At 53.8% G+C, this 14615-nt stretch overlaps 1 protein-coding gene across 1 annotated transcript in view; it reads left to right on the top strand.

Annotated features, from left to right (window-relative positions):
* The window catches only part of ARRDC1 (arrestin domain containing 1), a 37970-nt gene that overhangs the window by 6340 nt on the left and 17015 nt on the right, over positions 1-14615 (top strand). The window contains exon 2 of the mRNA XM_059865001.1: positions 11140-11250. Coding sequence (XP_059720984.1) covers positions 11140-11250 — 111 coding nt within the window. The remainder of the gene's footprint in view (positions 1-11139; positions 11251-14615) is intronic.

Raw genomic sequence — 14615 nt, 5'->3', positions numbered from 1 at the left:
GGGGTCTGAATGTCAGGGCCAAAGGTTCAGCTCAGGTCCTAGATGTTCCTTTTCTGTCTGCTTGGAACTCTGAGGAGCCCAGCCTGACCTGAGGGCTGTCTTAACAACTTGTAGCACTCCCAGCACAGCGAGGATTTGTTATGTATCTGGTGCTCTGGTGATAACAAGAACATAAGTCGTCTTTCCAAACTGATGATCTTGCTATAAATAGAGAATCCAGCTGCTTGTGTTGAATGGCATCAAAGAAAATCATAGGAGCAGCTCTTATGCTTAGTGAAGTGGATTCTGGCTGTTTTCTCCAAAGATGCTGGGGTTGGGAGATTTCTTGACAACTGAGACGTGCAAAAGCAGTGCAGGAGGGCTCAATGGGGAATCTTCAGCAGGGAGCAGGTGAGGCTGGGATCTCTCATTCTGTGCTGGGATCTTCAGCAGGGAGCAGGTTAGGCTGGGATCTCTCACTCTGTGCTGGGATCTTCAGCAGGGAGCAGGTGAGGCTGGAATCTTCAGCAGGGAGCAGGGTAGGCTGGGATCTCTCATCCCATGCTGTGCCTTCCTGTCTCCCCAGCAAGAACCTGCCTGTGCTGGTATCCAGGCAGGATGAGGAGGCACTAAATGCAGGCTTGCTTTACTGCTTGTAAATAAGGCTCTTCAGGAAAAAGCCCTTGAAACCTCCCCTTCTAAGAGGAAGGGAGCTGGCTCCTGGCTCATGCTTGGGAGCTGCAGCAGCACTAAATCATTTGGAGGTGTCTCAGCAGTTCTGTGTGCTGAGTTGTGAGTTCAGTGCCTGAAGCAGCAGGAGGATAGACCCTGATGTGGTTCCACTTGATTGCCTGACTCCTTGCTCCTGCCTCCTCTCCCTGTAAGTGGGCTCCCACCCCTCCCACCAAAACTGTTTCCAGGATGGCTGAGCAGTCCTGAGTGTGCTGCCTTAGTCCTTCCCTTGCTCTGGAGGCAGAGGCTCGCTCAGGACACTGGGTTGTGACAATGTGCTCTGTGCTGAGTCCTTGCAGCCACAGGGGTGTCCAGACAGACCTCCAGCCCCACCAGGTGCTGGGCTGACTTTGCATGTGCTCCTCATCTGGAGAGTGGGTGATGGGGAATCTGTGCCCAGGAGCATCCCTTGAGCCCCAGGAGGAGATGGAGAAGTGTCATCTCTCCTGAACCTTACATCTGCAGGGCTGTCTGTTGCTGAGGCCAGGAGAGCTGTGTCTGGCTGTGTAGTGGGTGGCAGTGAGGGTCTCCCAAAATGAGCATCAGCCAACAGGATTTGTAGCCTTACCTCTTAGAAAAGGGTATCTGAGAGTCTCAGAAGAAAATGAGCATGACTCAGTCCCACAGCAGATCCTAGCCCATAGGAACCCTGGTGCTCTGGTATTACAGTAAGCCTGTTAAGCATGAATTTCCAGAAGTCTTTGAAGCATTTATTTAGAAAGAGTCTGAAAAGGGAGTAGGCTCTGGTGAATCAACCTCTTTGTGGTGAGTAGGGAAACCTGATCAGTCGGCTGTTTATCTTCTGCAGTGGCTTCTGCAGCCAGTGTGGAGGGAGACGCTCCTGCGGCGGGGGCAGAGGGGCTGTCAGGGCAAAGAGCTCGTCAGACCTGCTCAGGCTGTGGGAAGAGTGGAGCAGGGCTGGTGGGGGTCACAGGCAGAGGTGTGTTCCCAGGACAGAGGTGTGTTCCCAGCACATCAGAGAGCTCAGCCTCCCTGGCTGCTCCTTTTCCACGGGAATCACCGTTCTGCCAGCAAGGTGGGAAAAGGTGCCAGGCTTTGCACTTGCTGGGAAAGAACAACTGAGTTTGTTAATGAGTTTAAAGGGGCGTTTTCTTACACCAGCATCCAGCACATCACCCCGGGGCCTGCAGGGCTCTGTGGTAGGTTGTGGTGGAGTTTCTTGCTCTGTTCTTCCTTTTTTTAGACAGCCAAGTCAATTGTACCAGAATATCTTAACTCCTCTGGCCTAAAGTAGCGTTAAGTGCTGGGTGGAAACCTATTTCACTTTGAGCAAGCTATAAAAAAATGACATTCCTCACTTCTGTTTTAGCACTGCTCGGTCTGAGGAAGGGTGGCTGTGGTCCCTGTCTGGGTGAAGTGCTGAGTGCTGGCAGGTCCTGGCATCCATCAGCATTCCTGTGAGCCAGGGTGAGCTGCTGATTCTGTTCCATTTGTCTGGCTGCATGTTGGGCATCTGGGACTTGCATTCCCTTCCCACGGGGCTGCAGTAGGAGCCAAGTGCTGAAGATTGAGATGCCCTGCCTGCTTATGTATGTACAGCCTTATTTCACTTTGAAGAGCGTAGCTTACCTAAATTCAGAGTTCACAAAATCCAGCTTATTACCCAGGTCCCCTGAGAAGGATGGAGTAAATTAAATCTACATTAAATTTATTAAAATAAATCTGTCTTGTGCAGGGGATCATTAGTAAAACTTTTCTGGGCCCTGCTGAGTTCTTAAGTATGAGACATTCCTGTGCCAGGCTGGCAGCTGCAGGCCCTGCCTGGAGCTTGGTCCCATCCCAGTCCATCCCTGAGAGCAACAGAGGCTGCTTCCTCATGGATGGCATGAACAGAAGTGAGCCTCAAATGCAGTTCTAGGAGGAGGGCCGGCACTGCAGTCTCCAAAACAGGTCACAGTTTCCCACTCTGAATTTCTGTCCAGAGTAGCAGAAAGGAAGAAGTCTTTTGAGATAAAAGTTGGCTTCACACCCTGGAGCAGTTGAAGCTCTACATGAAATGTTGCCTCCATCTCTCCTCCAGCCTTCTGCTCTTCTGCAACCTCTCTGCTTTTCCCCTCCAATACTTGGAGGCATGGATGCTGAGAGAGGAGGAGGCTGTGAGTGTGGCTCAGGTGGGTGGCTGGCATGGAGATATTCCTGGGGAGCTGTGAGATCTGCCTCTCTCTGCCAAGTAGTTTCTCACTGCTGTTTGATCTGGCTGTTCCCAGCACGTAGGGGTGCCTGTGTCTGCCAGCCTGGCCTGGGAGGAAGAGGATGGTCCCCCAGCATGCAGGGGTGGGGCACAGTTGCTCTCCTTACAGGAGTACCCAAGGAATGGCGTCGCTGACCTCTGCCCTGGGTGTGGCACTGTGTGGAGCAGCTCTGCTGGACTGTGCCACCTGTTTAGGGTTGGATGAAAGTCTGGGCTCCCAAAACTGGTCTGAGGCACTGCCAGGACATGTCCAGCCTCTGCTCTGCCTGGCTGTTATGGTACAACCACCTCTGCCATTGTGGGCTCTCGAGCAGAACAAGCCCACTTCTCCCCACCTCTTCCCAGTCTGTGTGCCTCAGCACTGGGGCCTACATCAGTCTGAAGCTTAAAAAAAGTCCCAAACTTGTCCTGGTTTTGCAAGAGGCAGTATTGGAGAAAGGAATAGTCCAGCATCCCCTTCTGGAGCATGTCTGGGGAGCAGTGAGGAGGTTGTAGCAGCAGTAGCATGGTGGGATTGGGCTGAGGGGCTGGATGGGGTGAAGCCCCTCAGTCAGGCCCTGAGTGCAGGTGCTGTGGTGTTTCATGCCGTGTTGCTAAGGAGCTGCCTCTGGCCGATCCAAGGCACAGACTTTGGGGCACGTGTTTATCACCCTGCCACAGCCTGTGTGGCCTTGTTCACTGGTGAGTTTTCCCCCTGCAGCCCATCATGTGCAGAGCCAGGCTTGTTAAGTGTGCTCAGCTGCGGATTTAATTCCAGATGTTCGAGATGACCCCCTTCCTCCGAGGGCAGCCAGCGTGCTGATAAAACACTGTGATGCTATAAATAAACCTGTCTGCTCCACAGGGGAGAAAAGCCTTTGGTTTGAGCAGGAGTTTGTTCTAAATAGGAGCCCAATAGTTGGCTTTTTTGTCTCAGGATTTATGTTGACCCTTGGTTTTGGGGAGGAGCTGGAAAATGTAGGTTTTCCTGCTGCTCTCAGCCTGATGGAAGAAAATGCTTGCAGTGGGGGGGAAGGATTGACCTACCTGGGAAAGGACTTAGAAGATTTGTTCTCCTGCTTTTCTGCAGGTGCACACCTGCCCAGCCTTCCTTTGGAGGCTTCTGCATTGCTGGAATGAGGGCATCCTTGTGTGTCCATACTGCCTGCCCCTCCTCATGCTGGGCTGGACTCTGGCCAAAATAATTCATGCATAGCTGAAATAATGACTGTGGGTCACTTTGCCCCTGTGGCAGAGCTGTCACTCCCCTGGGGTTGCTACAGGTGGAGTTTTTCCAGGCTGCCTTGAGAAGCTGCTTCAGCCTTCCTACAGTATGGGGTTCTTTTGGAGGTTCTGGGCTTCCTGCAGGTTGGGTGGGACATCCAGGTGGGTCCTCCTGCCTCAGCCTGGCAGTGGACACATACAGCACTGTTGCCACATCCAGGGTAACAGGCACTGCTGGGATCACATTTGCTGAGCTTGGATTTGCAGGGCTGGCTCTGGTGCCCTGGAAATCAGCACACTGAAAGGTCAGGGAGGGAAGGACTGTCCCTTGCATTGCTGTGAGGGGTTTGGATGGTCCAATCCCTTGTAGGTGCAGAGGGCAAGTGCCAGCGTGGGGAAGGAGTGGATGAACAGCAGAGGTTGCTCCTGCTCCTGGGGGCTAAATGATGCTAAAGTCTGTGGCACTGCAGAGGGGCTGCAGCTGGGCTCATGTGTGGCAGGAGCATTAACACAAGGACAGAGAGGGGTCAGACATAGCAACCACTCAGAATTTCACTGGGAGCCTGCCTGAGCCTCTGAGCAGAGATCTGCACTGGCTGTGTGTTTGTGATGGCTGTGGGAGGTGGGATGAACCCCTGGGGCATGGGGAGCAGCAGCCAAGTCCTCCAGGAGCTGCGGGCTGCTGGTGCTGTGGGAGATGCTGCTCCCTGTGTGTCAGCTCCAGACAAGTCACCTCCCAGGGCCTGGCTACAGGCTTGGATTTGATTCGAGATGGAAAGCATAGACTACTCTTCTAGACAACTCTCCTTCCACGTTAGAGGCCAGATCTCTTTCTTGCCCCTGTTCTGGGTTCTTGTGAAGGAAGAAGATAAAAACCTCCCCAGACAATCCTTAACCTTGTGCCAAACCCGCTGCTGCCTCCAGCACTTGTTGTAAGCTCTGCTCTTGCCTCACTGGCTTGTGAAATGCTCAAGACTGTTTGTGTCTCAAGAACTGACACGATGGACCCAGAAGGATGGGGACAGCTGAGATTTAATTAGGAGCTGTTGGTTTAATTAGTAATGTCTCAATATATTCATGCACGAGGGACTTGCGTGTCTTCTGAGTTTCCAGCCTTCCTGCTGAGTCCTTTCTGTCTGAAGCTGTATGGGTGTGTTTCTGTGTAAAAGCCATCAGTAGAAAAACCTCATCCTGCCCCTCTTGGTGTCCACTTCTCATGGAACATTTCTAGGAATTACCCAGTCTCTACCAACTGGGAGTAACTTGCTCTGCCTATAGGTCTTGCTCTCTCCCAGGCTTTCCATTTTCCCAGTCTTGTCCTGCTTTGCTGGCAGGGTGGGAACCTCAGACCCCTCATCTTCACACAGATGTAGGGTTGGAGGATCTCAGGGTGTACCCAAATTTGTGATCTTTGCTGAACCCAGAGGTGTCACTCCAAGGTGGAGCTGTGGTGCTGTGTGTTGAGGTGACCTCCTGCTGCCCATCCTGTGACAGCCCATCCTTCTGGTAGGTCCCTACTACCATGCTTTGGGGAGGGGTTGGGGCTCAGGGGGATCCTTCACCCCCTTCTCCCAAGGCTGCTCCTGGTCCCTGAGATGGAAATTGGCTCATTCCTAGCTCATGGATGCTCAGAGTTCCTGCAGCTCTGGAGAGTCCCTGGCAGCTTGAGAGAATTTGTTAAACTGAGGTGATCACTGTCTGCCATGGCTCTGATGGAGAGGGATGAGGGAACAGGGCTCTGCCTTCCTGTGGCTGGTTTCCATGAAATGAAGACTTTGATGCACACTCACTTTGACTCCCACAACTCCCACAGCACTTTCTCCTCCTCTGCTCCCTTGTTAGCTGCATCCAGGCATGCAGGAGTTTTCCAGAGGGTATCTGAGTCCCTGGGTGCCCTCTGATTCTGTCACTAAAGCATGCCCTGGTCCCTTGTGCTGTGTGGGGTCACTGCAGGCACAGTGGCTCTGCCATCCATCTCATCCCACTTGTGCAGAGCTGGGCCCCTCCTTCCCTGCAGCAGGGACAGCTGGAGCCTCTGGGACTAGCAGACATGGCTGAGGCCATGTGGTGACCTGGGTAAGCTTCAGCTGGTAGAATCCCAGGCTGTTTGTAAGTGCCATTTCAGTGCCATTTCAGAGCTCTGTTGCCAGCTCTTCATCCATCCTTGTGGAGGAAAGGGAATGACAGGAGGGTCTGTTTGTCCTGCCTGAGCTGCTGCCAACTGCAACAGCTAGCACCTCCAGCTGTGTCAGGTTGTGTCAGGGGCCAGGGCAGCTCAGGCTGGAGCTCAGGGCAAGGTTCTTCCCTCAGAGGGTGCTGGCACTGCCCAGGCTCCCCAGGGAATGGGCACGGCCCCGAGGCTGCCAGAGCTCCAGGAGCCTTTGGACAGCGCTGCCAGGGATGCCCAGGGTGGGGCTGGTGGGGGGCTGGGCAGGGCAGGGGCTGCACTGGATGATCTCTGTGGGTCCATTCCAGCTCAGGATATTCAGTGATTCTACAAACTGGTTTTGCTGCTTCCCCTGCCCAACCTAGAAAATCCAAACTGACCAAGATGCCCCTTCCCTCCCCCTCTGCCCATACCTGTTGTAGCAGGTGTGAGACACAGGTGGGACTTGAAGTCAGAGGCATTCACTTGGGACTGGGGTTGAGTTCAGAGTGACCATTGAGTCTCTGCTTGCTCACCAAGTGCCTGGATTTTGGAAGGAGTGAGGTGCACACACAACCTGCCCCTGGCAGAGGAGGGGATGTGTGTGCTGTCCTTTCCTCATGCCTGAGGTGCCACACCAGCTCCCCCGAGGAGGGCAACTCACTGGGTCAGGAGAAAAAGCAGTTTGAAATCTACGGCTGCTCTCCTTAAATCACCTTGGAAGGAGGCAGACGTGCCCAGCTCCTGGCATCTCTATTTTTACTTTGTGCAGAGATGGATATGGCTGAGCTGTCTCCTTTTATTTCCAGCACTTGGCGCGTGCTGCAGCACATTGCTAAAGATGTGTCTGGCTGGATGCGGAGCTGCCCGCTTCCCTGAGTCCCTGAGGGACTCTGGGGGTGAAGGGCTCTTGCCTTCTGCATGGCTTCATCATTCATTTCTTCTCTTTGCCTCCCCCTTCCCCTCCCTTTACAGTTTTTGGACTTTGTTTTTTTCCTGTATTTATTCAAATCAGCCTGGGTAAACAGGGAGCAGGAGGGAGGTGACTGGGGCCACTGGTAGCACTGGATTCCAAAGGCATTTTTAATGGGTCTCTAATAACTGGAACTGGCCTATTCTGAGGCAGAAACCATTCTTATTTCCTCTGTCTGCAGCTTGGAAGTTCCAAGATTTCCTTAGAAAGGCTCAGGCTGTGCATTTTGCTTCCTGACAGGCAGCCTGACAAGCCCTGTGCTCAGGTGGCTCTGTTGCAGCAGCTGTGATGGTGCTGGTTTTGCCAGGTCCATCCTGACAATGCCATTTTTGGGTTCCAGCTCCCCCAAGAGCCACGTGCCTGAGCTGTGCTAGTCACACATCTGTGTCCCTCCTCCTGCTTGTGGCCAGAAGCCTGTACAAGAGAGAGCCAGGCAAGTCCCCAGTATCTCCCTTTGCCCATGGGACGCTCATGGAGAGGCTGATTTTATGGTCCACTGTTCCAAAACCTGGTTAGGAGTGAGATGAATGGTTTGATCTGTTGAACCAGGCACCTCTGAAACCTCCCAATTAACCTGGACCTGTAGCTACCAGTGTTTCCTGCTCTGGCCATGAAACTGGAGGGCTCTTTGGCTGTCCTGGGCCTGCTGCCCCCAGCATCACCCACCCTGCAGGGGTCTGGGGATCTGCTGGCTCCTCCAGGAGCCTGGGGGATGAGGTGGGTTATGCAATCCCTGTGTCCAGCCACACTGTCAGTTGTGGGGCAATAGCTCAGGGCTATTGTCCACCCCATTTTTCCCCAATGAGGTGTGGGTAACTCATGTGTCTGGAGCAGGTTGGAGAAGATGCTCTGTAACAAATCTCTGTCCCCTGAACTACTCCAAGGCTTGTCCCAAGTGTGGTGACTTGGTGTGCCTGGTGAGGGGACACTGGGAGCTTTGGGGAGCATAGAGGGAAGGGCAGAGTGAAATTCCTTTAAACTTTTCAGCCTGAAATGCTGCTTTCTATTTCTTGGGGCTGGAATGGCAACCCCAGGGTGTGTGATGGTCAGGGAATGTGGCTAGAGAGGGCTTGGTGGGGCTGAAGGACTGGAACCCCTCAGAACCCCAGAGCAATTCCTCTGGGGACTGTCCCTCGTCTCTAGCTACAGGCTTGCTGTGACCATGCAGTTTGGGATGTCAGTGGTTAATTGGGAAGCCTTGGAGCTGACAGATCCTGTGCTGGAAAACTCCTCAGCAAGCTGTAGAGGGATTTTTGGACATGGTCTGACTTTAGCCCTAGTGCTTAACCATGGCAGCAGGGCCCCAGCCACGGGCTGGCTCTGGGTGTCAGACTGCAAACCCACTGCCTCTGCTTGCTGAGCCTGTCTGCTGTGGGAAGGGAGCTGTGCCACAGGCTGTGTTCCTGAGCATCCCCACCCACCTGCCTCCCTGGAACAGGAGAGCCTCCTCACCACAGTGCAGCATCGGGCTGCAATCAGAGCCTGTGGGCCCCTTATCTGGGCATTGAACAGATGGTGGTGATCTGTAAACTCCTGCTGTGCAGGGGGCTGAGGGAGAGCCTGCTCAGGGGCTGTTGCTCCTGAAGGATGTGAATGTTCTCCAGTTTCTGATTGGGCTTTTCTTGCTCACATCTCCTGTGTGAAAATGAGGGAACGGAGTGGGTGAGTCTGGGCTTTATTTGGCTGGATCCATCTGTGTTATGTGGGCTAATTCAGAGTGGGACAGGCTTGTTGTGAACCCAGAGATGTGGCAGTATGTCCGAGGTGGGAGCTTGGCACAAGTGTGTAGATACTCAGGACACCACCCTGCTAAAACCTTTCCTACTCCTGATGCTGAGTTCCCTCCATGGCTTTGGCTCTGCCACCTGGCAAAAGAGAGTATTGGATGTCACCTGGGGATGTGGGGAGGGTTCATTGTGATGGTTCACCTCGGGAGGGCACCTGTATCAGCTCAGGTGTGCTGTGGTGGGGGAGTTCCCATCCCAGGCCATGCTATCCTGTTCTTTCCCTGCCTTGCAAATGCTGAAGCACATCACAGACACAAGGCAGTGATGTGTCAGCCTCGCTGCTGTATTGATGTTTGGCTAATGAGAGTTGGCATCTGGAGCTGCTTATCCTTTGTCCTTGAGTGTAGAACACTTGGACTGCAAGGGGCTCTTCATCTCACAGTCATGATCAGCTGTGGGGGTATGGCAGGAGATCTGATGGAGGAGGCTGTTCTTCCCTCTAGGATTACAGACTTTAAGCCCTGAGGAGCTCATTCCACCTGTCTGCATGACCGCCCTGGCTGTGAGTGGGATATGAGCTATGTGTTGCCCCTGGATTTGGGGCTCTTTCCACCCTGTCTTGAGTCAGTCACTTTGGCCAAGCAGGTTCTCTGGAGAGCTGTTTGAGGTGGTTGCAAGCAGCAATAAATGCAGCCCTCGGTGTTTGGGTAGGTGGGTGGAGGTGTTGATATCAACAGGGCTGAGGACACTTGGGAGGGGAAGGGAGAGCTCCTAAGACACAGCAAACTGGCCACCCACTTCCCAGGGAGATGCTTCCTATGGATGCAGCTGGAATACAGGGGAGTAGATGGGTCAAACAGGGAAAGAATCTGTCTGGTGGATCCTGTCACCTTTCTGCCAGCAGAACTATTCACCTGGCCAATGGGGTAAGGGAGTTCTGTGGGCTCCAATTAAGCTCTTGCAAAATCTGATGGGATTCAGGTGAGAGATGGTCAGGCTGGGACAACCCTGAAGGCTCTGTTTGTGCCATGACAGGTCTGCCTGTGTTCTCCCTGTGTGGGGGTAGCAGTGCAGATCATCTCTTGCTGTGCAGCAAGGCCAGTCTGTCACGTTTGTCTGTCTCTGTGGTCCAGTGTCGACATCAGAATCTAATTTCAGCCTGCTGAGTATTGGCCAGGACTCACTGAAGATGTCTGTGGGGAGCTCCTCTGAGAGCCAGGCTGCAGGCTGAGCTCTTGGGGTGACTTTCTCCAGGCAAGGCACAAACATAGCTCAAATTACTGTCCTTGCTTTTGGGAGGGTCAGATGGCACCTCTGATGCTTCCAGACCTTGCTGTGTGGCTTTGCTGAGCGCTGTGTCTCTAACAGAGGAGGAAGCCACTCCCTTAGAACTGCTGTCTGGCTGGGAAGTGATGTGTGGATGGACATTTTGGAGGTCTTGATGCAGGACAAGTGTTAATGGCAGAGTGTTTTTGCTGCAAGCCATTGAAGCTGAGACTGAGCCCACGAACAGGGAGCAGGCTTCCAGGGGCTGGGAATGTCCTCTGAGGGTGACAGGGCTGTCACAAGCAGAGAGCTTGTCCAGGCTGCATTGGGGGGTCCAGCTCTCTGCTGCTGCTTCAGACAGGGCTGTTTGAACCCCTTGTTCAGCTGGTGAATGGGCTTGTGCCAAACATGTCTCTCCTCCCAGGGATGGTGAGACACTCGGTGGGATGCCTGGCTCTTCGTGGGGTGGGAGCAGCAGAATCCTTGGCTGCTCATCCCTGTCTGGACATTGACACCCAAGGCTTCTGCTCTCAGCCAGAGTGCCATGGCTGGTGCATGTTTTGGGAGTAAATACTCCTCCACTTGGGAGAGAGGTTTACCTGTCAGGGAGCTGCAATCACTGCTGCTAAGGGCTTCCACAGTGCAAGGAAACCAGCTTGAGGGTTTCAAAGGTGATAATATCTAGGAATAGCACTGGGGTAGCAGGGAATGCTCAGTTGTGCTGGGAGTGCTGGAAAACCTACTTTTGGAATGAAAGCATGACCTGATTCCTCTGCTCTGTTTTCCCACCCTGTGTGTGTTTTCATGAGGCACTGCTCCTGCACAGTACAGTACCTGAGGCAGGTCTGAACCTGAGGTTTTGCTTTCTCCCAGCGCTGACGTGTGTCCTGTCTCTCCACAGCCATCAAGGTGAGCTGCATTGGATCCTGTGGGGTGTCCAACAAGATCAATGACACAGCATGGACTGTGGAGGAGCAGTACTTCAACAGCACGCTGTCCCTGGCAGACAAAGGTATGGTCCACAAAGGCCTGGTGCAGATCTGTGTTCAGAGAAGCTTTACAGAAACGTATCACCAAGACTTCAGCATCCCCTCAATGTGAAATACCCCTCACAGGCTGCCTTGGCCTGTGCACAGAGGATGGGAGCCAGGATTAGACACTACAAGAGCTTAGCAGGAGCTGTGCAGGGAAGGATCCTGAGCAGAACTTGGCAGCCACCCTGCAAACACTGCTGGCATCCTCTGGCCCTGGTCTGCCTGAAGCAGAGCTGTCACAGGGACTGCTCCTTGTCTCAAGGCTCTGTGGGTTCACCCTGGTCTGCCTGAAGCAGAGCTGTCACAGGGACTGCTCCCTGTTTCATAGCTCTGTGAATTCACCCTACTCTGCTTCCCACGTGTGTTTATGGTGGTCACAAAACACTAATCAAAGCTGGTCAGCAGAAGCCAGTGGTTTGCTGTGAAAGGGGATGTGGATGTGTCACTTGTGCTCCAGGAGAAGCTCTGGGAGCGTGGCAGGATCAGCCTAGGGCAGTTACCCCTGCTCCCAGTGAGATGGACAGAGATAGTGATGGGGTTGTATTGTCCTGTGGGTAAAGTGACACCAGCAGCCTCTGGGGGATCTGGGTCTGAATGAATGCTGTCTTTCTGCTGTTAAATAGGTCAGCCTTACCACAAATAATTCATGCTGTGCCCTGGCTCCTGTTGAAATCAAGATGTGCCCGTATTCACCTGCTGAAGGCAGTGGCTGTAACAGGAACATGGCAAAAGCCCAGGGTAGTAGGTGCTCAGCCTCCTGATACTGTTTTGCCAAGTAACAGGAAATGGGTAAAACTGAAATGGCAGTTTCTGCTAGCTCAGCAATTTTCCAAGCAGAGCTTTTAGCATCAAGGGGAGACTGAGCTCATTCTTGCAGCAAGTGGTGAGAGGGCTGCTTGCTCTCAGGTCCCTGCCAGGGGAGACAGTTGGCTGGCTGGCTCTTGGCTCACAGCCTAGGGGCTGCAGTCAGAGATAAACTGCCTGGGAGGGCAATGGGAAACATTTCTGCCTGATTCTGGATGTGCTGAGCACAGAGAGCCCAGCTATGGGTGTTGGGCTGGGGGCACAGTCACAGGGGATCTGTAAGGTGCTGCAGACCATTGGGCTTAGATGAGTTGGGAGTTGAAGGCTGCAGGTGAGTGTGGACTTGTGGAGAGGTTTAAACCTGCAACTGCACTGAAAAATGCTCCTTCCAACTTTTGTTTCTAATATTTAATGGTTTGAGGGAAAGCTGTGATCTTGTGGTCAGATCTGTGGGCTGGGCAAGCTGGGCAGTTGCAAAAGCCAGGCAGGAAGGTGAAGGGGGAAGAGGTGGGTGTGCTGTTTGTGGAGCTTGCAGCCTCTGGAAAACTTTGATAGCTGCTTTGGCAGTCATTTCTTGTGAGGTTGCCCTTGGGAGCCATCCCCTTGATAACTAGGACTCGAGTGAATTGGGAAGGATGGAAAGAAAACCCATGTGCTGAAGTGTGCTCTTTGAAGGCCTGATATCCAAATGTGGCCAAAATTTGGTAGTCCCAGTTCTTCAAGTGTTTATGGAAAATCCTGATCTTTTGGCTGTTGGTTTTCTGGGGCCCAGACTCCTGTTTACCTTCCAGGGCAGTGCTGCTGTCTGTCACCCACTGGTATCAGAGGCTCTGCCAGCCTTGAGTGGGTGCCTGGGGCTGGCAGCAGGGCTGGGCTGCAGGCTCTGCACCAGAGCTGGTCACAGAGCCACGAGCCTGGGCTGTGACTGGGACTGAAGGGGCCAGCTGATGTCTCCCAGAGCTGCCACAGCTGCAGGCAGGTGAGGCAAGAAACAGTATGATTTACCTTAGGTGTAGGGAATTGAAGGGAAAATCGGTGCCTGTGGAGTTGTGTGATTGGAAACTGAGGTGTTGTGGTGTTGTTCCTGTCCTGCCTTGCAGAGCTGCAGTGAGATTATGAGGAAAGGCCAGCCCAGGTATCAGCAGCTGGTCTGGAGCAGTGTGCTGGGTACTCACAGTCACTGACCTCTGCTCTTCAGCTTTTTGTGTCCAAAAAGTTGTGTGGACCCAACTGCTGGGAGCTCTCAGCCTGATTCCCAGCTGCAGGGAAGCAGAGGGGGAGAGGATGGGCAGTCCCTGTGTGTGTGTCTGGATTGCAGCCACGGGGGTTTTGCCCTTCATGCTCAGGAATTATTGCCCTGGACTTGCAGGTTTGTCCCATGTCTGCATCCAGACAGGACAGCTGGGCCCCTGGGAGGGTGGAAGGGGAGCAGTAGGATGGAGATGGAAGGGACAATGTCAGTGCTGCCTTTAGACCCGAGTCCACCAGCAGAGATGGCTTTGAAGCTGACCCTTGCATTTGCTGTGCTGGCTTGTAGGGATGTGGAACAAAAGCCCTGGGGGCTGGCACTGCTCCAGCCTGCAGCACAGGGACAGAGAGCTCTCTGCTGTCACAGCCCTCCCTATGACATTGATGTGTGTCTGGGCTGCTCTTCCACGTCCCTGCCTGTCTGTCTGCCTCCTTTGAGGGGCTGCTGGCAGCAGTGTCCTGGCACAGCTCAGCCCTGCAGGGCTGTGCTGGGGGAGCCCTCAATGGCCTTGTGCAGGCAGAGCCTCAGTGCTGACTCAGCCGTGGCATTTTTAGGCTTTCCAGGAATAGCTCTCAGCTGTCCTGGCCTCTCCTGAAAAAAGCATGAAGGAGCTCCAGACAGATGGAGTGTCCCATGTGGGTGTTCCCTGGGTGCCTCCCTGCAGGGCTGACCCGACTGGGAGGGGAAACTGAGGCAGGCTGGCCTGCTGGCTCTTGGGGCAGGGGGTGGGGAGGTCGCAGATGGTGATGGCAAGAGCCCAGGGTGAGTCAGGGGAGTGGGAAGCATTTCCAAGCAAGGGCTCCTAAAGGAGCATGAGGCCAGCCCAGCTGCTGTCCCACACTGCCAGCACACAGCTCCTGCCCTGGCCAGCACCAGCAGCCACCCGTGACAGAGCACCACAAGCAAAGGTTACTGGTGGCATCTGGTATGGTCCTGCAGAGGAATAAAAACCATGCAAAACCCCCAGGGTGAATTCATGCCTGTTACTGCAGGGGTGGGTTGGCTGTGCCCACCTTCTCCCGCCAAAAAGCAAAGAGCAGAAGGGAGGGTGGGACTGTGGGAGGCCCTGGTGTCAGGTGGAGTGGCTGCCTTGCTGTCATGCCCCCAGAGGCCTTATCCACACAGGGGATGGCACTGTCTGAAAATGAGTTGAGGAAGGGAGGAATTTGCTTCTGCCTCAGAGGACTCTTCTCTTCCTGCTTTGCCCCCACTACAGCAAGGCTGTTACCTCTGCTTTTTGAACAAGTGCATTAAAAAAAAGGTAAGGAGGAGCAGCATGTCCCTGCTGGG

The sequence above is a fragment of the Haemorhous mexicanus genome, chromosome 21, assembly GCF_027477595.1.
Source record: "Haemorhous mexicanus isolate bHaeMex1 chromosome 21, bHaeMex1.pri, whole genome shotgun sequence".
NCBI lineage: Eukaryota > Metazoa > Chordata > Aves > Passeriformes > Fringillidae > Haemorhous > Haemorhous mexicanus.
This window is presented reverse-complemented; position numbering and strand designations above follow the sequence as displayed.